Source organism: Microcaecilia unicolor, chromosome 7 (assembly GCF_901765095.1).
Source record: "Microcaecilia unicolor chromosome 7, aMicUni1.1, whole genome shotgun sequence".
NCBI lineage: Eukaryota > Metazoa > Chordata > Amphibia > Gymnophiona > Siphonopidae > Microcaecilia > Microcaecilia unicolor.
The window spans coordinates 269,186,903-269,214,713 of NC_044037.1; the positions used below are offsets into that span (position 1 = coordinate 269,186,903).

The 27,811-nt window shown below is 42.2% G+C and overlaps 1 protein-coding gene across 2 annotated transcripts in view; it reads right to left on the reverse strand.

Moving 5' to 3' along the window:
• The window catches only part of MGAT5 (alpha-1,6-mannosylglycoprotein 6-beta-N-acetylglucosaminyltransferase), a 268,355-nt gene that overhangs the window by 84,852 nt on the left and 155,692 nt on the right, over positions 1-27,811 (reverse strand). For both annotated transcript variants that reach the window (XM_030209337.1, XM_030209338.1), the window contains exons 8-10: positions 24,916-25,085; positions 22,052-22,186; positions 15,878-16,011 (exon numbers count right to left, since the gene is read on the reverse strand). In XM_030209337.1, coding sequence (XP_030065197.1) covers positions 15,878-16,011; positions 22,052-22,186; positions 24,916-25,085 — 439 coding nt within the window. The remainder of the gene's footprint in view (positions 1-15,877; positions 16,012-22,051; positions 22,187-24,915; positions 25,086-27,811) is intronic.

The window sequence follows — 27,811 nt, forward strand, 5'->3', positions numbered from 1 at the left end:
GAAATGATGTGCAAATAATATGCAGTTAATTTGAGCTAACAAACAAAAAGCAAGGGGAGGAATGTGCCTGGCTCACACACACAAGGGTTTAGCACTAAGCACAGCTCCAGTGCATATGACCATTGAAAACTGGAAGTGCAAGCACACATCAGGGCTATTCTTCTGCACTTTTAAAAATGAGCCTTTCAAAAATTATTTGCACTTAAAATTTTTGAAAGGCTCGTGTTTAAACGCAGAAAAACAGGTGCCAATCTGTACTTTTACTTTCGGTTTTCTTCAGGCTTGCACACGTGCTTAAAGTTGCACAGGATTGCCTTCTGCTTGCAAAAGATAACAAACGCGCAGTTTAATGTGAGACATTGACAAGAAGTCTTCTCCTGAAAAGTGGCAAAGTCTTCTACACTGCCCCTGATCTGATGGTAACTTTTTGGCGTTGTGGGCCCTGATTTCCTTCTGTGTATTGGGAAGGAATACTTATTGACCTCATTATCATAACATCCATTTAAATACATTTAAGTAAAATTTGTAGCCATCTTTAGCATGCACCTTAACACCAGTGCTTGAAGCTCTCTGAGCATTTAGTGCTGTATAATGCAAAACCGGCATATTTATAAATGACCTAGAGATGGGAGTAACTACTACTACTTATCATTTGTATAGTGCTACTAGATGTATTTTTGAGGTAATTAAATTTGCTGAAGACACAAAGTTATTCAAAGTTGTTAAACCGCTGGAGGATTGTGAAAAATTACAAGAGGACCTTATGAGACTGGGCATCTAAATGGCAGATGACGTTTAATGTGAGCAAGTGCAAAGTGATGCATGTGGGAAAGAGGAACCCGAATTATAGCTACATCATGCAAGGTTCCATGTTAGGAGTCACAGACCAAGAAAGAGATCTAAGTGTCGTCGTCGATGATACATTGAAACCTTCTGTTCAGTGTGCTGCTGCGGCTAAGAAAGCAAATAGAATGTTAGGTGGTATTAGGAAAAAAATGGAAAACAAAAATGATGTTATAATGCCTTTGTATCGCTCCTTGAATATTGTTCGCCGCATCTCAAAAAAGATATAGTGGAATTACAAAAAGGTGCAGAGAAGGGCGACAAAAATGATAAAGGGGATGGGACGACTTCCCTATGAGGAAAGGCTAAAGCGGCTAGGGCTCTTCAGCTTGGAGAAAAGGCAGCTGAGGGGAGATATGATAGAGATCTATAAAATGAGTGGAGTTGAACGGGTAGATGTGAAGCATCTGTTTACGCTTTCCAAAAATACTAGGACTAGGGGGCATGCGATGAAGCCACAAAGTAGTAAATTTAAAATGAATCGGAGAAAATGTTTCTTCACTCAATGTGTAATTCAACTCTGGAATTCATTGCCAGAGAATGTGGTAAAGATGGTTAGCTTAGTGGAGTTTAAAAAAAGGTTTGGCCGGCTTCCTAAATGAAAAGTCCATAGACCATTATTAAATTGGACTTGGGGAAAATCCACTATTTCTGGGATAAGAAGTATAAAATGTTCTGTACTTTTTTGGGATCTTGCCAGGTATTTGTGACCTGGATTGTCCAATGTTGGAAACAGGATGCTGAGCTTGATGGACCTTTGGTCTGTCCCAGTATAGCAATACTTATGTACTTATCACGTTAATGATAGCAGTAGTTTTGAGCACTAGGGTGTCAATGGATGAATTTGGGTGCCAATGGATGGCAAGTGCCACCCCAGAAATTTTTTTTGTCTTTCCTTTGCCACTCTTGTCAGAGTCAGTAACTATGAATTTTTTAAATTCCATAGCAGCAGGGCTTCCTTATCACCGATATCACTGCTTCAGCCTCCACCTCCCGACCAGAAGGAGCAACACACAAAGAGGCCAGCGGCAGGCAAACTACAGCACTTAACAGCGCATCATCTTTTGCCACCATGTGAGGTCAGCTAGTCTTGTATGAACCAAATCTCCTGGCTCATAATGCAAGACTGGCCCAGCTCAGCAGCAAAAACTGATGCAAGATTAATGATGTTCACCTACTGGACCTCAAGGAGATCTAAAGATCTGGAGAGGAAGGAAAGCCAAGTTGCCTTGGGATTATCGTAAAGGGAGGATTGATGGGAAATTTAAAGGGGGGGGGGGGTGACAGAATTGGAGGGCAAGACAGGGTAGAGTAGATAGGGGAAAGGGAAGGTCAGGCTCCACTACAGGTTAGAAGCAGACAAGAAGAAAATGCATCCAGGGAGGGGGTTAAGAGGAAGAAGGGTAGATGAAACCTGAGAGGGAGAGGGAGAGAGAGAGAGAGAGAGAGAGAGAGAGAGAGAGAGAGAGAGAGAGAGAGAGAAACCAAGGTACATTGAGAGTGAGAAAATAATGCGAGGGAGAAGTCGGAGACAGAAGAGATGGGTAAGAGTGAACGAAGGAAGGAAGTGGAAAAACAGGAGATCTGGTCTAGGAGGAAAGATGGAAGGAGAACAAAGGGTAGACAGGAGAGTGGACTAGGTAATGGGTGGAGGAAAATACAATGAGGTCAATATTCAAAGCACTTTAAATGGCCAGGAGAGGCTCCTCGCTACTTAAATTTCTTGTGCGGGGCTATCTGGGGACATTCAGTGGCAAATGACTAGATAGCAAAACTGCTGTCCTAAACTTTAGGCAGCAAGATAACCAGGCACCCATCTGAATAAATCAGGGGTTTGGTGGTCATACCTTAAATATTCAATGTCGGAAGCAACAAACACAAAGGAATCCAATTTAGAAGGAATGGCTCAAAAGGAGCTTACAGGAGATTAGGCAGTAACTGTGAAACAAAGCCAGTGCTGGACAGACTTCTACGGTCTGTGCCCTGATTGTAGCTGAATAGATTTGGATGGGTTGGAGAGGAGCTTTTCAGAGGCTTCGATGAAACCTTCAGAAGTTTTAGAACAAGAACAGTGCCGGGCAGACTTCTATGGTCTATGCCCTGAAAATGGCAAGGACAAATCAAGATCAGGTACACATATGAAGTATCTGATGTAATGACTTTATTTTGTTGGGTAGATTGGATGGACCATACAGGTCTGGGGTTTGTTCAGCCTATCTCTGGAAATGGCTTACCAGCTGCTTACCACTGTAGGCTGATCATCAACCCCAATGGGCCTATGAGAGCGAGAGAGATCTGGAGGGGGTGGGTGGGAGGAAATCAGGAAACTAAGGGAAAAAGACCAGTATCAGGAATAGAGGAGACAGTAGATAAAAAGAGGGAAGAGCTGAGAAAAGGTATGGAAACATAAGTAGAAGGGACAAAGAAGATAAGAGAGAAGGAAGTGAGAGGCTGAGTGGGGGCTTGAGTGGGGAGTAAGAGATATAAACTCAGGAACATATAACAGCTAGAAGTCAGGGAAGAAAATGACACATGGTTTGAGAAAACGTCCACACCCTGTTGCTTAACACCAATCAAGGGGAAACGAGGGAAGAACAAACTTGCTTACATCCCCAATCCCCACCATTCCACCCCAATGACCAGGAATACACCATTGATGATTTTCATCCCGGACATACCATTTGACTGAGAACTAGTTCTGGTTTCTGTATACTAAACGTACATTAAAATTAACAAGCATGCTTAACCCTGTTAGCATGTTAACTAAAGAGGTCCTATGTCCAAAGATCCTGGAATGGCTTCAAAATATGCCAAAGTTTTTCTAAACTGCTGGTACATTAGCATTTAATGCAACAGCGTAAGTCTGTCTCCCTTGCTCCTCTGGTTTCTGGTGATAACAAGAAATCAGCATGGAGACAAAGTAAAATTAAAATAAATTTTGTGCACGTTTTGACTAAGCATTCAAGAAGGGGTGGGGGTGGGCGGTGTAATTTTATAAAGGATTGTTTGTGTATAAAAGGGCTTCTATAAAATTGCTCCAGGGATTATGAACAGTAATGAATGAACTTTCAATGTAACCACTGGGTAGGCACATTCAGGGGTGAAGTTTTGGCAGGTTGTGAGCAAAGTTGCAATTTAGTTCTTTGGTTTATAAAACACATGTGTATGTAGGAACTTTGTCCAGATTCTATATAAGGCGCCTAAAAAATATGCGTGGTAAACATTTCCGGCTAAGCATATTCTATAAGCGGCACCTAGATTTAGGCGCGGTACATAGCGTATGCTTAGTTGATATCCCCACGCTTAAAATTACGCACCTCCATTTACACCAACGAAAATGTGGCGTAAATCCCTGTGTATAGATTTACGCACACTGGGCCACATTCTACAACTATGTGCGTAAATTTTGGAAAGCCTATTTCCCCGCCCGTTTTGAACTGCACACATTAAAATTTAGGCACAGTTCATTACAGAGTACGCTTATAGCACGTTGTGCGCGTAAATTCTAATTATTGCCAATTAGTGTTCATTATTGCTTGTTAGGTGCTGATATCAATGCGGATTAGCTTTAAGTTACATGTATTGTTATGGAATATGCTTAGATTTCAGCGTGGAATGCTATATAGAATCCGGCAGTTTTGTGTGCTAACATTTACGTCTGTCTCAAGCTGTTGCAAATGTTCACAACTTTAATCTGATGCTTTGCCCTTAGTATTTTATGAAAGCCTATGTGTCTTTATAAAACAGGCTGAAAATAAGAAATACCTGGCCTATGCACATAAACAACCAGTTACAAAACCTTTTCAGTAGTAAAGTTAAAGAAACCCATATAAAGGTAGGTGGGCAAGGGACGGTGTAACTTGGAGAATAAACGACATCCAATCCAGCTAATGGAGAATTTGTTATTAACTACAAAGCTGCGGGAGGGCTAACGCGCGGGTAGCATGCGCCAAATTGACACTACTACAGGCGTAGCATGTGTGCCAGGTGGTAATTCTGAGTTTGGCGCACGTCGAATCCCACAGTAGAAAATATTTTCTATTTTCTACAGCGGATGGCCTTCCCAGCAGTAATCAGCAGCAAGGCCACACTGGTGCGCGCTGCATGCTTACCACACGGGTAGCGCGTAAGCCCTTACCGCTAGGTCAATAGCTGGCGTTAAGGGCTCAGGCTGTAAACAGGCACACGCTAGTTTTAAAATTTGCGCACGCCCATTAAAAAAAATGGCCTTTTTCCCAGCCGTGGTAAAAAGTGGCCCAGCACACGCCAAAAAGATGCGCCCACACTACCGCAGAACACGTTTTACCACAGCTTTGTAAAAGGACACCTAAACCAGTTAGGTTGCTGATAGTCATTAATATGCACCCAATGAATTAAAATATTCTTATTCATACTACCGTGAATCCTGGGCAGTAATTTCAGCACAAAGAAGCCATATCACTGCTAACTCAGTTGTTTTACACATACCATTGATTACATCAGTCTACAGTTCTACAGGAACTGCTTTATAAAATCTAAATAAACCACCACAAATTCCTCTACAACTTTATGCCATGTCAGTGCCCCTCTCCAAATCGTAGATGCTTAAATCTTCTTTTTTAAGGAACTATTATTGATCATCTACATGCTGCAGTATAACTTTTAAAATGAAATGTTTTTAAAAGGCTGGTGGCTTGGCGACTATAGGCTAGTGATGTTTGGAAGGTCAGTCAATGCCATGCCGGAACTCAGCTGTCAGCCATCTCATATCTGTTTCCCTATTCCCTCTGGCAGCAATAGCCCAGTAGCAGGAAAAAAAAACAGGAAACAGATGTGCAATGCTTTTGTAATGGGGCTGGTGAGGCTGTAACCAACAGCCCTACAGAGTGCTTATAAGCTGCAATCAGACACATAACAGCTTCTAAAGAGGTAAACTAAATATTTAAATGAGGGAATTCCTGTTTAAAAGCTGGTATAAGAAATAAAAAATAAAATTTGAGTGTACATTTACCTGAACCATATTAAAGCATGTTGATTACAACATAGTTAGAGCTTCTGATTTTCAGACTTTGATCTATAAAAACAGATAAAACACCCCAGGGCAAATAAGTTAAAGCACCGAGAAATACAAATTTTTGTTTTTACGCTCTCAAAGAACCCCTAGTTAACTGGAAATTAAACACCTAAATTTACACAGATCAATATTTAAACTCCATGGTCAGTGCATGTTTTTTTTTTTAAAACACCAAGTTCATCAAGATAATTTGGAAATAAAATGTTTTTTTAAAGAGACGGGAGGAAGTGGAAATGACATCATCGTACCCAATGGCTGCTTAGCTCCTTCACCAACTCCACTGCAAAAGCGTCTATCCCATACCATCCATTGCTTTTCTCTCACCCACTATCATTGCTAAGGTGTCTAGGACCTTTTAGGTCATGTGTAAGGCACATTCATCGGCCAGGAAAGAGAGTGAGTGGCAAATGGGCCACCAGACTGGTAAGGGTGTGCCTTGCCCTGCTTCCCCCTTCGGATTCAGATTCTGCATTGTCATAGCAGACGCACATCCTACTCAAATTAAAAAGGGAGTCCCTAAAGTCCTTAAGCAATATCTGGTGGAGATTTGGGATGAGAAAAAAAGCCTCTAAAGAGGAAATTCTAGAGCACACTGATGTGATGAGCATGGACCTGCGGAAGTTAGGCGGCCGTGTGAACGAACTTGAGACCCAGATGAACATACAGAGCACTTTACCTCCTCTGATGCACACCTCAGTCAGATGTCCACTCAATATGAGGATTTGCTTTATAAAATGCATGATCTGGAAAACCGTGGCAGGAGGAAGCAGCTTTGTTTTTTTTTGGGGGGGGGGTGGGGGGGTCCTGATGGAGGGGCCACGGAAAATGTGCCTGTTATCGTGCACTCCCTCAACTTTTAGGAATGGACACTGAATTTCCTCAGGGTGATCTGGAGCACATCGCTTCCTTGGCCAACCACAGGAAAACTGCCCTTGGGATCATCGCTCATTTTACCACCTTTGCAGTTTGGGAAAAGTTTTGACAGAAGGCTTGTCAGGTTCAGTCCTTGGATTTTAATGGAACCCGAGTTTCAGTCTATCAGGATTTGTCCCTACTTAAACTCAACGGAGGAACATGAAACTTGTCCTCAAAATTCTGTTAAAGGGGAAAATCTCATTATCACTCAGCCTTTCCCTTCTCTCTTTGTTTTGCTGTGGAAGGTAAATTGCATTGCTCATGCACCGATGTGGCCGCTTGGAAAATTCTGCATGACGCTGGATTGACTTCTACTGCACCTCCTGTGACAAAGGCGAAGCTGTAGCGGTGGCAGCGGGTGCAAGGCAAATCTAACACAGCTTCCGATAATGCTTTGCCCACTGTTCCATTGCGACTTTCTACTTGTGAGATTGGTTTTACTATTTGTTTCTTGTAATAACCTTGACACTGTTATGATATTATTGTAATTGTAGCGGTTTCAATGTATATGATGGGTGAGTGTGGTTGGGGATATGTTTATTAGTGGGGTAGCTTTATACGATTTAGTATGGCTGGGTTATGTGTGAGTGGGGGGTGAGAGCGAGGTTTGGTGCAATGGGTTAAATCCTCCATATTCCATTCAGAAGCCTGTCTTTTTGCGGGGCATCTGTTTAGTGTGTGATGTGTAAGGGGAGGGGTAAGGGGGGGATAAGGGGGGGGGGGTTGGTTGTGGGGTTTGCTAGACAGGGTTGGGAAGTGGTCCATTTGTTTTTTCCTGTTCTTATATGTGCGCTGATTTAAAGATTTTAACTTATAATATTAAAGGCTTGCTTGAACTTCTCACAGAAGCACCAAAGATTTTTCAGGAACTGCTTCATATAAAGCCCCATGTTATATTTTTACAGGAAACGCATCTACGGCGTGATCATAAAAAATATTTGTCTTATCCTCAATATCCTCACCCCACAGAAGCGCCAAAGAATTTTAAGGAATTGCTTCATATAAAGCCCACTTGTATTTTTACAGGATACTAAACTACAGTGTGATCATAAAAAATATTTCTTATCCTCAATATCCTCATATTTTTTTGCTTTAGCTGTGGACTCTTCCAAGAAGCAGACTGTAGCTATTTTACTTCATCAACAGGTCCAGGTGCCGAAGACGAAATGTGACCCTGAGGACCGTTTCCTTTTTTTGCATCTTTTATTGGAAACTTTTGAAGTTACATTAGCATCCCTTTATGCTCCAAATGACCACCAAGAGCCTTTCTTTGTGCATACTGGGGCGGCTTTACAGGCTTTCACTTATGGTAAATTAATTATGGCTGGTGATTTTAATGCTACATTGCACCTAAACCATGATCATTCGGGTGGTCTCTCTGGAGGGGACGGTCCCTTGTCTTGGTATCTGGGAGCCATGATTGAAGACCTTGGTCTCTGATGTGTGGTGTCTGACACATCCTATGGTCCGTGATTATAACTTTTTCTTTCATACTCACAGGTCCTACTCTCAGTTGGACTATATATTTTTTTTGGATAAGATGCTCCCTGAGGGGATGGGTTTGTCAGTATTGGCCCTACGGTTTCAGACCATGCTCTGGTCTGGGCCATGATTCCATCCTTGCGGGAGGATGACCATGATAAACAGGCCTTAAACACTCTTGCTTCAGGATGAGGAGATTATTGCTGGGTATCACACCACTTTGAAGGATTACCTGGAGAATAATTTGCACTCGGGACCTCTTGGTATTGCTTGGGACGCTTTGAACGCTGTCACTCGGGGGTATTTTATTCAGACAGCTGGCACAGCTCGAACTACACATGCTCAGGTAGCTCACTGTCTTTCTACTATTTGTTCTTTAGAATGTCATAAAGCTACTGGGGATGTGTCCATATTGCGGGACTTGCAAGCCACTCGGTTACGGTTAGATAGTATTTATTCTGAATAACTTCAACTTTTGACTCTTAAAGAGAACATCATTATGAACAGTCTAATAAACCTGGCCGTTCTTTAGCTCATAAATTACATAGAATTCAGGCTGATCATTCCATTTTGAAGGTGAGATGCGGCAATGGATCTCTTTTTAATGAAATCTTCTCTGATTCAAGACGGGTTCCTACAGTTTTATCAGATTTTGTATACTCAGGAATCCTGTATTCCCCCGAATGCTACCAAAGCTTATTTAGCTCATCAGAACCTTCCCATCTTAACCGATGCTCAATGTACTGGATTGGAGGGTCCCACTACCCTGAAGGAGATCCACGCAGTTCTTAAGGATTTGGCAACCAGTAAAGCTCCGGCTTTGATGGGCTTCCTAATGATTTTTATAAGTTGTCTGCAGGTGAATTAGTTTCACTGCTAGCGGCAGTTCTTAATGATGTGCGGGATGGTGCTGACTTACCGCCTTCCCTGTTGGAGGCATAGATAGCGGTCCTACCTAAACCTGGCAAAGATAAATCTGAGTGCACTTCGTATCATCCTATTTCGGTGCTTAACTCTGATGTGAATATCTTGGCTAAAGTGTTGGTTAACTGTTTATCTGGTGTTCTCCCTTTTCTTATTCACCCTGACCAGGTAGCTTTGTGGTTAATCGGCAGGCCATGGGCAGTGAGGAGAACGGTGGATTTACTTTATTATGTGCATCGTGAAAACATACCTTTGTGCATTCACAGCCTTGATGCTGAAAAGGCTTCTGAGTTCATTGGCCTTTTATGAATTGGGTTATGGACCGCATTGGTCTTGGCCCATATTTTCAGGGGTGGAATCAGGCTTTTTACGCTGCCCCTCTGGCATGTGTTTGGATTAATGGGGGCAACTCTGCCATGTTTTCTTTGACACGAGGCACTCGCCAGGGGTCTCCTCTTTCCCCACTGCTCTTTGCCATGGTTATGGAAACATTTGCTGTTTCACGTGATTCCCTGAACCCAGTCTCCCGCGAGGACAGTAAATGCAAATTGTTCTACCGGCATCTTAAGCCTGGGGAGCATGGTTTATCTCGAGATGTTCTCAACGATTTCACTGACATACCTCGATCCCCTCGCCCTGGAGGACAGCAGCGCGGATGTATAGATGTAAGTCCCAGCAAAAATATACACAATTTGGGAGGGAAAGTAGTTAAAACGGCTGATTTTCAGAGGTTTTCTGGCAGAGCTCTTCACTCTCATGACTTCTCAGGCAGGCTGCATCACGTGACTCCCGGCCCTGGTTTCTTTGCCTAATTTGAAGCAGGAGATTTCGGCATATTTGGCGGTCTTGGGTTTTAAAATCAATTTGCATAAAATGGAGGCCATGACTGTGGGAGTTCCCTGGCAAACTCTGGATTTTTTGCATCTTCTTTCTCTTTCCAATGGGTTTCTGCAAGGCTTAAATACCTGGGAGTCACCTTGACTAAATCCTTTGCAGATCTGTTTGCAGCTAATTATCCTACTTTGGTTCGGGAAATTTATCATACCTCGACCTTTCAGATTTGTCCAGGTTAGACCACATAGCTACTCTTAAAATGAATGTTTTACCTTGGTTGCTGTATCTCTTTCAAGTTTTACCCGTTCGCTTGTCTCGGGGGTTCCTTTCCGGTCTTCAGGACTGGTTGGTTCAGTTCATTTGGCATAATAAGAGACCTAGACATCCCCGTTCTTTTCTTTTTCGGGATCATCAGCAAGTGGTCTTGGGGTGCCTCATGTTTTTTGGTACTATAAGGCAGTGCAAGCCTGTGAGGCATTTGAGCGGTTTCAGGCTCAGCCTCACAAGCGCTGGATTCATTTGGGACAATATTTTGCAGGGACTCACTCCTTGGGACATGACTTTCTTGTAGGTTCTGCCTGCTTCCTGTAGATCTTTGCCCTTTCTTATCCACTACTTTCTATTATTTTATTTTTCTATTATTGTCTCATCTTACTCTAATTGTTTTCAACCCCCTTTTCCCTCCAGGTCTTACTCCAGGGGTGTTTTTTGTCCTCCTTCCAGTAAAAGACCTGGATCCTGCATGAGGATTCTTTTTTGGAAGACCTCTATGAGGATTCCAGAGGTACTAAGGACTTGTTTTCCTGTCTGTAAAAACAGAAAAGGAAACAGTCCCATCAGTGCTTACTGAATCGCTTTAACTGGAGTCGGGAATTGGGGGTACATACTAAGGATGACTGGAAGGTGATTGAAAAGGCTTTATTGAAGGTTTCTATTGCAATCCCAAAGAAAATGATGTTAACGTGATGTACTGCTGGTATCTCACCCCTATATGTTTGCATCACATTTCCTGGGGTGCCCCATTTGTGTTGGTGGGATTATGGGGAATGTGGTACTATGGGACACCTGTGGTGGTCTTGTGATAAAGTTAAGGCTTATTGGAAGACCATCCAGCAAAGGTTACAAGGTTGGCTGCTCCAACCAATTCGGTGGGACCTGATTGTGTTTTTGTTTCCCGGGAAGCTACTGGGACTTACTAAATCTCAATCTATGAATGCTGCTCTGGTGGTCTTGTCAGCTCACTTCCGAGTATAATTTGTTTGGAGAAGATTAGTAACAGGAAGAGTGAGATGAGGAGTTTTGAGTGGGCTCTTAATATGATTCCTCTGCAGATGTTATAAATGTATTTGTGATCGGAATTATTTGCGGTTGGTTATTGAAAACTAACAAAATTGTTGAAAAACACCAAGTTCAGCATTTTAATATATTATATATATTGAGTTCTGCAGTCTATATGGCAAGCACTGAATATACATAGAGATCACTATATGGCTCTAGATTTACGAAAAAGGACAGATATTCAGCTGCTCTCTATACAGCTATGTGCTTTAGTTTAGGACAGCCTTTTTTGCTGGCCTAAATTAAACTACACTGAAAATTCACAAGTAGAGCACTCAATCGTTTAGAGGCAGCCACTATACAGATAAGTGCTTTTGAACATCAGGCTCACAATTTATAAACACCTCGAAGAGAAACCTTACTGTAATCCTGAGCTACGATATATTTTACATGTTTGATTTTGCTCACACCTTTTTCAGTAGTAGCTCAAGGTGAGTTACATCAGATACACTAGGTATTTCCCTGTCCCTGGAGGACTTACAATCTAATTTTGTACCCAAGGCCATTAAGAGTTAAATGACTTGACCAAGATCACAAGCAGCAGCTTCAGGATTTGAACCAGGTCTGCCTGTTGCTCTAACCACTAGGCCATATCCCTTTACTACTGAACAGAGACTTCCACCAGAGATATAAGTACATAAGTAATGCCACACTGGGAAAAGACCAAGGGTCCATCGAGCCCAGCATCCTGTCCACGACAGCGGCCAATCCAGGCCAAGGGCACCTGGCGAGCTTCCCAAACGTACATTCTATACATGTTATTCCTGGAATTGTGGATTTTTCCCAAGTCCATTTAGTAGCGGTTTATGGACTTGTCCTTTAGGAAACCGTCCAACCCCCAATTTGTTATTATTATTTCAAATATCTTCAAGGCCCCAGCAGCAGCTCTAACAAACTGGTATCATTAGTTTTCTGTAAGGGGGATGGGAAAAGTTTTTCTGGGGAAAGCAGGCAGAGGGCATTTGAAATGGAACCACACAACTCAAGTTAACCAACAGTGTAATGCTACTGTAACAGCTTCACAATGATAATCATATGATATTTAACCAATTCATATATTTACAAAAAAAAAAAAAAAGTACTGCTGCTGAACTTCAAGTACTAGTATCATATGAAGAAATATATATATATTTTTTTGTATGTAGAGTACCCTCAGATATTTTCCACTATTACTGCAGTCAATAATGCTGCTAGAGTGGCATAGCATTTCTTTCATCGGGTAACTCTAACAGAATTTTTTAGGGAGCAACACTCGCTCATTTTTTCATGCTTCCCACTCACCTTTGTGCTATAAAATCACTTCTTGCTTAAAAATATATACTTGGTGAAAACTGTGCACTTATCTTGCCTCGCTGAAAAGTTCATCAGTCACCTTCCCCTGAAACCGCCCGACTCCGCGGGTTTCAATCACTTTCCTCAGGGATAAGGGTTAAAGCTGCGTAATTCTTTTCTTCCTCCAGCAATCAACAAGACAAAGCAAATGCTATGCCACTCTGTAGTAGCATTATTGACTGCAGTAATAGTGGAAAATATCTGAGGGTACTCTACATACAAAAAAATCTAATATAATAATTTGCACCTCCAACGTTCTGAAGCTGACTCCGTGGCAGTGAAGCCGTGTAGTGTTCGTAGGGTTCATAATCACCCCGCCCTCAAAGGAACTCTGTATAGTTGCCAGGGAAAGAAACGCGACGTCAGAAGGAGAAGGGACCAACCACAGGCAATCGCAATCGCTGTCAGTGCCCCGCTCTCCGAGGGCAGGGAAGGCTGCATGGTAACGTGACGTCAGAAGGAGAAGGGACCAACCACAGGCAATTGCACTCGCTATCACTGCCCCGCCCTCGGAGGGAAGGGAAGGCTGCATAGTAACGCCACGACCAGAGAACAGAGGACCACGGTGGCGGGAAGCACACAAACTGCCTGACAGGACTCTCACTTTCAAGAAAGTTGAACTCCAAGGTACGGACAGTACACTACGAATGCTGGCCCCTCCCACAACCAAATGCCTTGGCTTTGGCCGGGTTTGAGATGGCTGGCATCGGTTTCTATTATCGGCGAAAACCGATGCCGGCCATCTCAAACCCGGCCATCTCTGACATTTGGCCGGCCCCAACCGTATTATTGAAATGAAAGATGGCCGGCCATCTTTTTCGATAATACGGTTCGGGACCGCTCTTTGCGGCACAGGCCATATAGATGGCCGGCGCCATTCGATTATGCCCCTCCACGTGTATCTCTCTCTTCCACTCTCTGAAAATGAACTCCAAGGTACAGACATCAAAGGAGGAGGCAAGTGGACAACCCTTAAAAACATTAAATGGCAGAAGGTCATTACCTTGCTAGCGCCCATTTCATTTCAATGAGAAACAGGCTTTTTTTTACTAGTATATATATATTTCTTCATATGATACTGGTGTGAACTATTATAAGTACTTTTATTGAGTTGGTGGCTATTAGTCCTGGTTTGTGTTATTTGCGATTAGATGTTACCTGAGACATTGATATTGTAAAATCACTTTCTGTTGGTGAACTTCAAGTACTGCCTGTTACCAAATATACTGTGGATTTCACTATAGACATAAAAAAGCTATTTTTAGATGCTGAATAAAAAGCATTTCAAAATGTCTGGCTGATACTTCCACATTCACATTCACTTAAATCATCAGGTGCTCAGTTTTGTCTTTCAAGTCCACTGTCAAGATTTATTTTTAAACATCTTTTTTTCCTACATGTTTCATTTGAAAACAAATCTGTAAAAGCCAGGATTTCATAACAACTGAACAGCTGAATCATACATCACATAATATTAAAAGATGTCATCTTAAGAACTAATAAAAGTACAAATTTTAAAAAATAAAATAAAATTTAAAAATCAAGTGTTGGAAGCTTCTAGTTCAGAAACCATACCAACAGAAAAATGGAATAATGGAAAGGTACCATTTCCAGGCCAATACCCAGGACCAACACAAAAATGAATCGGAAACTGAGCTGAGCTCTTGCTACTATTTAACTCTAGAAAAACAAGCGAAACAAAATTAAAAATCAAACAGAACAAAAGTATTTTTAAATTAATAGAGTGGAATGTACTGTTTATAGCTCAATTCCAGATGAGTTACTAAGAGCTGAGCATCTTTTAACTCTTTCATCAAACATATAAATGGCGAGTGACCATACTCACCCGCAAATGTGCAGTAGAGACTTCCCTCTCTGTCCTGCCCCCGCGTCAATACGTGATGACAGGGGCGGGACAAAGAAGGAAACTGCGCGAAGGGGAGGGAGGGAACCGCCGTCGCTAATGCTCCCCCCCCGAGGTCGCCGCTACCGCTCCCCCCCCCCCACCTGGAGTCACCGCCGCCGCCCCCCATCCACCCGGCCCGAGCACTCTCTTCGGTATTGAACTTACATCGCCGACACGCAGCAGGCAGATCAGCTGAGCTCCTGTCGGCCTTCCTTCCCTGCCTGTGTCCCGCCCTCGCCGACATTACGTCACACGAGGGTGGGACACAGGCAGGGAAGGAAGGCCGAAGGGTGCTCTACTGATCTGCGTTTCGGTGACGTAAGTTCAATACCGAAGAGAGGGCCCGGGCCGGGTGGAGGGGTGGCGGCGACTCTGGGGGGGGGGGGACCAGACCGGTAGCGGCGACCTCGGGGGGGGGGGGGGGCCTTGCAGCAGCGAGGGGGCCTTGGAAAAACCCCATACTAGCCCGTTTTAACAGGCTCAACGGCTAGTAGTAGCAGAAAATGACTTGGCACATTACATTAACATCAATGCACAGAGTTCAGAAGCTGAATGTTCCAAGGTTTAAAAGCAATAAGGTGAATTATACAGAAGCACAGAACTACAAGGTCAACACTTAAAAGTAAGGTGGATTCAGAGCAAAGCAAACTGGACAAGGACTACAATGTGCATCATACAATTTGGGATCCAGTTACTAAAGCCAATAGTTTAATCTTCAAAATAATTCATATTGGTCTTAACTAAACACATTTGGCTCTAAATGGGCTAAAAAGTAACTACTGAGAGTTAGGCTAGACTACCCCACCCTCACTTCAAGAAAAACTGTGCACGCTAATAAAAAAACATTTTCTTAATTGAAATGAGCTTAAAAAACAGCTTCAGCAGGTAATCAGATTCCTACAGACTCGTATCAAAAAGACACTAACACTGCTACTTTTCTCTGGAACATGAAAAAGAACATACACTTACTGACACCAAGTTCTGTTCAAGTTCACTATTTACCCAGGTAACATGACTCAGACATGCAGATTTATTTGGAAGTAACACAGTTATGAATCACATACATTATTTTAAAATGTAATCCTGCCAAACCAGGCACAGTGAGGCCCTTTTTCACTGGAAGCTCAAATGACTGCAAGGCCAAGGCCTCGTGAACCAGATTTAAATTCCTCAGAGATATTTCACAAGAAAAGAACTCTTTTTTGTGCATACTTATGAAAAATGTGTATTCATGAAAGTGGGCTACTTACGAAACATTGTGTAAAACTGCTGAGGGTTGAGGTTCCATTTTCCCCATGGAGTTTTATGACCTTTAGACTGTGCATAATGGGCATGGTTGAACTCTGGTTCAGTACCAAATGAATCCAGCACTCGTAGCATGCACCTAAACAAATAAAAAACGATGACACTTATTTTTTATTCTAAAATAAACTTCCTGGCCAGGTGAAAAAGTAGCTTTAAGTAACAGAACAAAAAAATAGCTCAATATGTTAATCTTTTATATTTCCTTATGTACAAATATTGTTGTACCAGCAAAGAGTTTAGAATTCAAATCACTTCCATTAATTCTGTAAATATTAAAGAGCAAACACATTCATGAAATTCTGTAATTAGACACGTGCATAAGTGGCACCTTATCTGCTATTTTTTATGGTAATGCATAACTGCTAAGGTGTACACACAGCACAGGCAGGCCATGAGTCTGTTACCAAGCCACGCATGCATCTTACAGAATACAATCCGTTGCGCACATTGCATGGCGCAGTTCAGTGTGCCAACTCACATGCGCCATTGACCTGGTGTAAGTGGTCGTGCCAATTCAGAATGCCAATACAGCTTTATGCAAGCATTCTGTAATGGCTTAAGTATGATTTATAGAATTGACACTTGGCATCCACTACTGGGCCGCCAACTTATAAAATTGTTCCCATTGTGCACATATACAAATCACTTAGTAGCTTTGGTAGTTATTTCAATTATGACTAAGGAAACAAAGCAGAAAGTTAGTGAAGATGGAAACGCGTGGTTAGTGTGATGTCTGCATGTAGTTTTCTGGGCGAAAGATGCGGAAAAGGAAAACCCACATCAGACACCAGCATCATAGCATATGAGGAACTGAGTTCGATTCCCACTTCAGGCACAGGCAGCTCCTTGTGACTCTGGGCAAGTCACTTAACCCTCCATTGCCCCATGTAAGCCGCATTGAGCCTGCCATGAGTGGGAAAGCGTGGGGTACAAATGTAACAAAAAAAAAAAAGCAATGGTACTGAAGAATAGTAAGTAGATGATAAAGGCAAGTACAAAAAAACTTGAATGAACACCAGGCATGAGATGGTATAGAAGGGTTAGCTCATTCTGCAGTAGTGTATGTGAGGATTTAATGCCTGTTTCTATAATAGCTTCTGTAAAAGAACCCTTAACTTTATAAGACAGACTAAAAGTGGTAATGGTTCAGATCACAGGTCCGAGAAAAAAACCAAAACTCTTTGCACATGTACAGATGTTGCAAAAATTATATGTGCACACATTTTCTTGCTCTCTGTATTTCTTAGTATTTAAGGATCTTCTCCCCCTCCACTTGATTCACAGAGTAATTGCTTGGTAGCGACACCTCTATAAATCAATGCTGATTTGGTATTTTACTTCTTTACAATGATGTCCGCTTTTTTTTTTTTTGGGGGGGGGGGGGGGGGGGGTCTTGCGTTCAGCTTTTTATTAGTTGGAATTGAAAATCCCAGGTGATCATAACCTCTTCACATTCTGTAATTCTCCCTGGGTCATGATCCCAATGCTTTTTTGGTACAGCAATATTATTTTTACAGAGTTTCCAGTGGACAAGACGTGCTACCTTATTGTGCTTGCATTTGAAGGCACAATAAGGTCCAATGAGGACATGGGAATTTATTTTTAAGATGATGTTTAACTATTAAGATTGTGACAATTAAGGCCTTTTCAGTTTAACCTATTCCTCTCTCACTACCTGGTTAATATGAGTATCTAGAATGAGAGAGGATGAAAGACGTGCACCTAAAATTTTGACCTCCAATTTGACCTTCATATCTTAATTTAAACAGGTAATTATTATATTACTAGTAAAAAAGGCCCGTTTCTGACAGAAATGAAACGGGCGCTAGCAAGGTTTTCCTCGGAGTGTGTATGTTTGAGAGACTTTGTGTGAGAGTGACTATGTGAGAGAGACAGATTGAATGTGTGTGGCTGCAAGTGTGTCTGTTAGAGAGTGTTTGTGTGTGAGATTGACAGTGTGTTTTGAGTGGATATGTGAGCCACAGCGAGAGTGTATGAGAGTGAGAGAGTGTTTGAGAGTGACTGTGTGACACATAGTGAATGTGATCCAGTGTGAGACATAGCGTGTGTTGTAGACAGTGTTTGAGAGTGAGAGAGACACAGAGTGAGAGAACCCCCTCCATCTGCCTGTGCCACTGTGTTGTCGCAGGATCCCTCATCTGTCTGGTCAGTGTTCCCCCCCTCCTCCTCTTATGTCTCCCTGCTGCCCTCCTGTCAGGGCTGTGGATCCCCCATCCCCCTTCGTCTGTGCTGTGAGGACCCCCTCCCCTGCCTCCATCTGTGGTCTCTGGACCTCTTCCGGCCCTCATCCTCCCCTTCCTTGTGTCTGAACTTTTGCTTAAGAGACTTTTGGGGAGGTGGGGGCGCTGTGGACAGTACTGGGCAGGCACTGTGGTTTATGCGAGTGCCAATGATATTCAGCACTGACCACCCACATTGGTCACTGGGTTAAATTAGGACAGCTCAAAATTGCATAACTCTGATTCTCTTAAAAATCCCCTGATCCCCTCCTGCCACCCCCAAAAGCTCCTGCCCTTCCTATGCCTTTCCCTCCAGCCAGCCAGACCCAACCCTCATCCCTCCATGGGCTGCCATATAGTTCTGTTTTTTTTTTTTTTTTTGGGGGGGGGGGGGGGGGGGAGATCCTGCTTAGCGCCTCCTCCGCGCGATGCACCCCCCCCCCCCCCGCCGCCGCCATCCCACCCACCGCGATGCACCCGGCCGCCGGCCTCCCACCCATCATCGCCATCGCACCCACCATCGCGTAGTTTAAGTCCTGTGTTGTCTGAGTCTGACTGACTCCAGCGATCTTCGGCGTTGCTAGCCTGTGCAGGGCGGGGTTGTGTGCGTCTGACGTCCTGCACATGCAGGACGTCAGACGCACAGAAGCCCTGCCTGCAGAGGCTTGCAACGCCGAAGATCACGCCGTGGTCAGCAGACAGGACTTGTGCTGGCGGGGTTTCGTGTCCCCCGCCGGCAAAGCAACGCGACGGTGGGTGGCTTGTGGGGGGGTTGCACCTCCTGCATTCTGCAGCTTTGGAGGTGGGGCGGCGCGTCATTGAGCGCTTTTACTGCATGAGTGTCATTGCTCCGCCCTCTGCGTCATCACGTTTGACGTGTGGGCGGGGCAGACACTCATGGAGCAAAAAAGTGGTCTCAGCCGCCTCACTTTCGACCTTTGGGAAAGTGAGGCTTCAATGGAACGTTGGAGGTGCGTTTTATATAGAGAGATACTATAACTAGAGGCTTGTATCCCACCAAATTCCTTAAAAAAGGTACAAGGCAGGTAACAAAAAGACCCAAGCACAACAGAGTCATATATGGAACCAAAAGAAAAAGTATAACATATATGTAACTATACAAATCAATCTCCTACATTCATTAAAACATGGGACAGGTAAAAGGAAGAACAACATCCTGTGGAAGAAAGTTCCAAGTTCTAATGGCATGGAAACTTAAAGATTGACTATATAGCGATCTACTTTTTACAGCTTTCAAAGACGATCCACTCTTTGACCTTTAAAAGAAGTACCTGACAAAGACCATAATAAAAGAAAATCATCCCAAGCATCATCATACATTGTTTTAGAAACCAAAACAACAAAGTTTAAAAACAATTTGTGATTCTTTAGGGAGCCAATGAAGACCAGCAAACAACAAGGTCACATGTTCAAATCTACTTTTCCTACAAATCAGCCTGGCAGATGTGTTCTGAATCAATCTTAGCTTCTTCAATAATTTCTGCGAAATACCTAGATACATTAAATTACAATCGTCCAAAGATGACAAAACAACAGCTTGAACCAATACTACACTGAGATGTTGAGGAAAAAATAAAGATCAAATTAAATGCAATTTCTTTTTTTTTTTTGTTACATTTGTACCCCGCACTTTCCCACTCATGGCAGGCTCAATGCGGCGGGCAATGGAGGGTTAAGTGACTTGCCCAGAGTCACAAGGAGCTGCCTGTGCCGGGAATCGAACTCAGTTCCTCAGTTCCCCAGGACCAAAGTCCACCACCCTAACCACTAGGCCACCAACACATAAGGTTTTTTACAAAAAACTCCTACAACATTTAACAAGGTTTGATGGAATGCCCCTGCTGGTAGGAGGAGATTTTAATGCAGTAGTCGATCCTAGCCTGGATAGATCACATGGGGAGAGGAGGGGGTCGGGGGCAGATTCGAGAGGCATAAATATGTTAAGTGAAGTACTGGACTCAATTTAAACATAGATTTATTTTTAACTACAGCATTAGTCTGAGGTTCCATTATTAAAGAAAAGTCTTAAAGCACCCATAAGACTCTGGACTTCTTATCCACTGACCCATCCAACAATATAATCTGATCCAGTATAGAACTCTGATTAATAACATTCAGTTTTAAATGATATTGTACAGACCAGCTTTTAATCTTATCAATAGCAGACAACAACTTTCCCATTAACAAAGTTCTCATTTATAGAGATCATAAAAATATCATCTGCATATGAAAACATTCACTCACCTAATCCCAGCATAACCGTAATCAATGAGGTCATTAAAAAACAGTAAAGCAAAGGAGAATAGGTGATCCCTGACAGACCCCACAAGGAGGGACCCAAAAGGGGGATGAGCAGGCTGTCCCTCCAATGTCAACTGCCACGAGCTAAGGAAAGTGCTGAGAAAGGTTACCTAGAGGAGTACGACATACTGGAAAAAATGCTGATTGTTTAACGCTCAGTGCTATTCTGTAAACCACGCTTACAATTAGGTGCATAGAAATGTGGTGTAAACCCTTGTGCCTAAGTTAAGTGCGTATCCCCCATTTGCTATAACTAAGCACGTAAATTCTGGAACACCCCCTGATCTGCCCAGGACCTTCCCATTTCCACTCCCCCTTTTTGGACTCGAGCATAACATTTTAGAGGGATCCGGCACCTACATTTACGCATGTAACTGCTAATTAAGCCCAACTAATAATTGCTTGTTAGGATGCCAATCAGCATTAATTGGCTTGTTATTCAATTAAGCTTCACACACAAATTGGGCACACGCGGGGCAATGCACCCACCTGGGAGGTGGTTTTAAGTAGAACTATGGTGTAAAATAACCACCATATCACTCTGCAAACATCATTCCTATAATCAAGAATGGTGGCCGCAGCACTATGTTACAGGAATGCTTTGCAGCAACAGTGACAGAAGGCTTGAAGATGGAGGGAAAGCTGAATGGTGCAAAATATAGGCAGATCCTGGAGGAAAGGAAGATCCAAAATGCAAAGGTGAAAGAACAAAAAAGTAACAATAAAAAACAAAACAAACAAACAAACAAAAAAAAAAAACAGATCGCTAACCAAGAAGCAAATGCAATCCTTTATTCTCAAAACGGCACAAATAACCTGACAGCGGCCACCTTCTGACTACAATGCATGCATCAGGGGTCAAATTTATTACATCCCTTATTAAATCATACAGTATAAACAGGATAGCAGTTCTCACTATATAAATGATCACAGACCTTGCTTAAAATATGGGATTGCATGTTAAGTAGTTATATTTTAAAATTGTTAAGAACCATCTTAATCATCCTCCCCTCAACCCATTTATTTAAATCTCTAAGAGGTCCTTTTACAACGCCGTGGTAAAAAGTGGCCTGCAGTAATGTAGGAGTGTGTATTGGGCGCGCGCCCGGCCAGTTTTTACCACATCTACAAAAGAGGGCTTTTTTTTTTTTTTTTTAAATGGGACAGGAAAAGGGCCTGTGGTAAAAATGAAACTGGTGCACGCCCAAAACTGGCCTGAGCCCTTAACGCCACCCATTGATCTAGCGGTAAAGGCTCATGTGCTACACACGTGGTGCCCATTTGGTGTGTGCCAAGTGTCAATTACCACCAGAACCAGTGCGCGTAAGAGGAAATAAATAATTAATCCACGCGTTATAGGCACGCACCAAATCTGAAATTACCACCAGGAGGGCACGCTGGCCTGTTGGTAGTCTCATTTGGGCGCGCGTTGAACGTGTAGGACATTCTAAAAATAAAATGTCTTGGTCACTTCTGAGGGAGGTATCTGTGTGTCATGCAAACATATAAGATTAACTTTTAGTTAAAAACATGTACAAGTTCACAAGTAATACTTACTGATAATGAACCCATGAAGGACCAAGTGTTTTCTTGAACTGGGTGAGTCCTACAATGTCAATGTATATCAGTTCTACTACTTTGTCTCCTTGCGTGGGGCAGCCAGACCTGTTCCCTACAACCTTCTTCATAATCCTAATCAAAGAGAAAAAAAAAAAGTTGGTAAAGTAAGTAAAGTAGTCGATTTAATGTGAATACTCACCTTAACAAAGCCTCTGATATATGAAAAAGGAAATATTAAGGGGGGCATTTATTAACAGCTCTTGTGTATTATCTGCCATGGGACCCTGAGGCAGATAACATAAAGTAATGGCATTATCACAAGATAACCATTTGTAAAATATCCCCTTAATAGCTAATTTTATAAAACAGCAAACATAAAAAGTGATGCATAAAAATCAAATATTCACAGAATAACAAAGTTATGGAAAAGCTTGAAGAAAAAAAATGTTTTCAGCAGGTTTAAAAAACTTCAAATAATTTTGTTTTAGGGTGGCAAATGGCCCTGGGAAGATAATTTAATGTCAGCAAGCCTATAATCCGCTTAAGTTACTCTATCAGAATTGAACTTTAATGAATTACCTTTTTATTCTCATTATGAAAATTAATTCTCTTTACTTGAATGCCTAATCCACTCTGTCACCTGCAATATAACTATGTATTTCTCATTCAGGAATTGGCGATCGCCATTACGGAACAATGTAAGCCACATTGAGCCTGTAAATAGGTGGGAAAATGTGGGATACAAATGCTACAAAGAAAGAAAGAAAGAAGGTAAACAGAGATGAAAACTTTGAATATAAAGCTTAATCTTAGCTACCACATACTCTGGACTCAACCCATGCAGGGCCTTAAAAGGTTACACAAAGGATCTTAACTAACCTATTTGGAGACACTGCAGAGACCTTAAACTGGCCATTGAATGAGATGAACAAGCAAAGATCACTGAAAACCAGGGTAATAAGAACTAAATTCAATTAATTACGTTTTCTTTGACCCAAAGAAATTGCAGGAATTTATTAATTCTAAAGAAGGTGAAAGAGATGTCTCCTTGATTGCTTCCACTAGTTAAGAATATACTGTACAAATTGGCTGCAAGTTTTTGTTGCTCTCCACTGCTCCATTGATTATGATGTATTCTTTTTTCTTGTATTTCCTTGTATCTGGATCTAAATATTTGTGGGCAAAGTTGATGGATAATTTCCTATTAGGTTAACTTTATTTTCCTTTTCTTTTGTAATGCAGATATTGCCCAAGCATTTATGTTTGTTATATGAATGTAATATTAAAATCTATAAATAATAAATGACAGTTTATGGACTTTTCTTCCAGGAATTTGTCCAAGCCGAGTTTCTAAGTTTATTTAATATTTGCTACGCCGCCCTATAGAAGCATTCAGGGCGGTTTACAATCTAATACAGTGAAAAAGGAAGAGAGAAAAAAAGAAATAAAATATAAAATGAGGGACGTGACGCAATAGGCGTAGAACTACAATAATGATAGTAAAGAGGGGTGGGGTAAAACAATAGGATAGCTCAGCAACCAACAAGCCAGCTCTGTCCTATCACTAAAAGGTAGAATTACTGATAGGCATCTGCAAATAGGTAAGTCTTAAGTTCTCTGCTTATTTCTAGGATAACGTATTGTACTGTTTTGGGATCTTGCCAGGTACTTGTAACCTTGATTGGTCGCTGTTGGAAACAGGATACTGAGCTCGATGGACCTTCAGTTTGTCCCAGTATGGCAACGCTTATGTTCTTTTCCGAGATGCGGTGACTAGAATTGCACACAATACTCAAGGTGCAGTTTCACCATGGAGTGCCAGAGAGACATTATGATATTCTGATTTATTCTATATTCCATTCCTAATCATTTCTAACACTGTTTGCTTTTTTGGCTACTGCTGCACACTGGGCAGAAGATTTTAACGTATTGTCTGTGACTCCTACATCCTTTTCTTAAAATACGTCTAAGCTTTTCACCGCTTGGGTGAGTGATAAAATTGCTCCATCTAAAATAAGCTGTTTTCCAAAGTAGTAAAATCTGATTTACTAATCTAGAGAACTTCCATTTTCTTTGGATTCAGCCATACCTTGAACGCTTATCTGGACTGAAGTATCCAGTAAACATCTATTAAAAGTCCTAAGACCAGCAAAATCTTCAGATTGAGAAAAATAAATCTGATCATCAGTAGCATAGCAATGAAAGCTGAGACCACAATTCATCTATTAATCTGTGCTAATAATAAAACAAATGAAATACAACATTTAGGTTTGTTTTACTTCATTTAAACTCAATTCTTGTTCGTCTGTGTGTGTATATATGTATAGAGAGCATACAAATTCAATAAAAGAATATTATAAATCCCTTATTGTTAATACATCCAGCTCTTCAGCTTAAACACATACTGTACACATCAGTGTGATGAGAAAATAGAGAAGAAATGCCATGGAAATTCAAAATCTGTGTGACTAACACAATCAGAATAAATTACATGTTTGCTCACTGAAATATGAACCAAACCTTTTAAAAAGCAATTAATTCCCAAAATTGCGGTAATTTGAACCTATTTGCAAGGTTTTAATGAATAATATATATTTTAGAAGATGATATGGTAAACAGAATCAAGAAATCACCACCTGCAGAATAAGCTACTCAGCATCAATTTCCATGTTCTCACTTATGAATTCTCAGGAGCTCACACGTACAATGAAAACATATTATCCTTTTCTGAAAATATATGCTATTTAGTGAATTACCACTCATTTTCTTCTTCAGCAAATTACTGCTAACAGAAGAACGTCAAGGAGTTCCAATTGTATCTTTTGCATTGTAGTTTTAAAAATTTAAAATAACTGCCTTACTCCTTGAGCTCAGCCAGTGAAGCTGAAATCCTAATGTCGTGGCCCAGTAAGTAGAGAGAGGTAATTAGATCACTCCACTGCACCAGTTCACCCAGCGGGCCGCCACTAAAGGCATTCTCAGCAATCTTGAATCCCGATTCCTTTGTCAGAAGTCCAAGGTGAATGAGTATCTGAAAAACAAACCAGACTCACAATGAAATTTTACAGCCTGAAACTATATCTTACAATGGTGCTCGCCCACCATTCATTCTAACAAGATGAAATTTACCATTACCTGATAATTTCCTTTGCTTGAGTCCTGCTAGACCAGTTCAGGCTGACACGTTATCTCCCCATATCAGCAGATGGAAGCAGATACTTGAAGATTCCGATGATATCATCAGTATAGCAGGTGAAGTAGCCAGGAATAATCTAGTATGCTAATGCCAAAGCTAAGCATTAACTAAAGGAATATATATACTGGTAGAACCCACCATCAACTGGGGAACCCTCTGCGATTCCCAGAAGAGTAAGGGGTGTGTTTATGAAGCAGCGCTAGCGGCTGTCCATGCGCTACTGCCAACATGGCCCATTCAAAGTGAATGGGCCATGTCAGCACTAGCACATGGACAGCCGCTAGCGTTGCTTAGTAAACCGGAGTGAAAGAAATACATAATGAACAGGAAAGAAAAGCCTAACCCACCAACATTTCACTGTCTTCCAAAGTCAGTCTTGGACTGATCTAGCAGTACTGAAGGAAAAGAAATTATCAGTTAAGGGTGAATTTCACAACGTCCTGCTAGACCCATCCAGAGTGATGGGACATTCCATAGCTTAATTATACAAGGAGTGAGGAAAACAAGGCTCCCTGCAACACAACTCTGCCAAAGGGAACCTCTCCTCTGCCCTGGACATAAAAGCTTATAAAGTTTCACATAGGAATGGAATGAGAACCAAGTTGATTTTACCATAATGATGTACTTCTGTTTCTGGATGGGACCTATTCTCTCTGATCCACTTCACCGAGTTGCCATTCTGCATATATCCTCTGGGATGACTGCACAGGAAGTAGAGTGAGCTCTAGTCGAGGGTGCACTCAAGCCTGCTGGAACCACCTTACTCAGGAGGGAAGCTGATTCTATTGCTTCCTTAATCCAGTAGACTATCAAAGACTGAGGCTGATTCCCCTTTGTGTGGCACATGAAACAATACGCAAGACCCTCTTTCAGTACTAGGAAGTTACAAATTTCTTTCTGAGAATGCCAGAAGTGAGATTAAAAAGGATCACCACCTTTGGAAGAAAAAAAAAAAGCACCATCCTGACAGAAACGGAGTCAGTAGTAAAAGAAACACAGGAATCCCTGAAAGAAAAGGCTTGCAATTCACACACACTTCTGGTCGAAGAGATGGTTAGTAAAAATACTATCTTGAGTGAAATATGCTTCAAAGGATTAAAGGGCAGCTTAGAGACTTACCGCAAGGGGTATAGCCCTGTTCAGTGGGAGCCAAATTTGCTCGACTACTCAAATAAAACAACTCATATCCAGCTACATGTCAAAGAGTCTGTCAATCCTACTTCTAAAACAAGAGCATGCTGCCACTTGAACTTCTAGGGAAATAAGGGCAGATCCACACATGATAGATCCCCACTCTGCACATCAGTTTTCAAAATGTCCACAGCAAGGCTGTGATGACAGAAAGCTGGTAACTCCTCCACTTCAGATGCCAGGCCATAAACCAAAAGAGATCTGGATTTTTATTATTTTATTATTTTTTTTTATATTTGTACCCTGCGCTTTCCCACTCATGGCAGGCTCAATGCGGCTTACATGGGGCAATGGAGGGTTAAGTGACTTGCCCAGAGTCACAAGGAGCTGCCTGTGCCTGAAGTGGGAATTGAACTCAGTTCCTGAGTTCCCCAGGACCAAAGTCCACCACCCTAACCACTAGGCCACTCCTCCACTGGAATCCTCCATGAAACTTGTTCCTGCTGCAGAAGTCTGAGCCTTCTTGAAAGCAAAATCGGGGACCCTGACAACAATCAAATCAGGTCTGCACAGCATGGCTGGCAGACTCAATCCAGTGCTACGAAGATCACAAGAAATGGATTACTTCACCACATTCTGAAGGAAAGGAAATGCCCAATCAAGGACTATGGTGGAACACATAGGTGTCACCTCTGGCTGGAGGTCATTAATTCATGCCAAACCCTGTTCCTTCCTGCAACTGAAGATGTATCGGCACTTTACATTATGGATGGATGGATGCCATGAGGAGCAAACAAAGTCCATAGTTCTCCACTAGGATCCAATAGGCTTAGGGAATCAACAACCACTCCCCTGGATCTAGAGTGCCTGCTGAGAAAGCGCAATTAAATAATGTTCAAATGGACTATGTGGGCTGCCAAAATTGCTACCAGATAGCATTTTGCCCAGGAGACTATCCAGCAGACCATCAGTGCCACTGCTGCACCATCTCACTTATTCATGTATGCCACCATCATTGCATTGTTCAACAGCACCCTGACCGCATTCCTTTGTAAAAGCAGCAGAAATGCTGGCATGTCAAGCAAATAGCTCTAGCCTCCAGATACTTGATATTCCAGGAGGCTTCCTGTGGAAGCCAACACCCCTGTACAACTTGACCTAGACAGTGGGCACCCAAAAATCCCACAGACCTGCATCAGTGGTGCCACCCAATCCAGTGAGTCCAGAGGGTAATGGGCAGGGGAGTGACATTTCTTCAAACTCCTGCTGAGAGGCAGTTGGATCTCAAACTGCTGGAACTTGGGGACCAGCAGAACAAGAGTATACTGAAGAGATTTCATGTGAGTTCTCATCCACAGAATTATTTTGAGAGTTGCTGCCATGAAGCCCTAGAGCTGCAGACAGTACCAAGCCCACGTCACCTTCTGCAC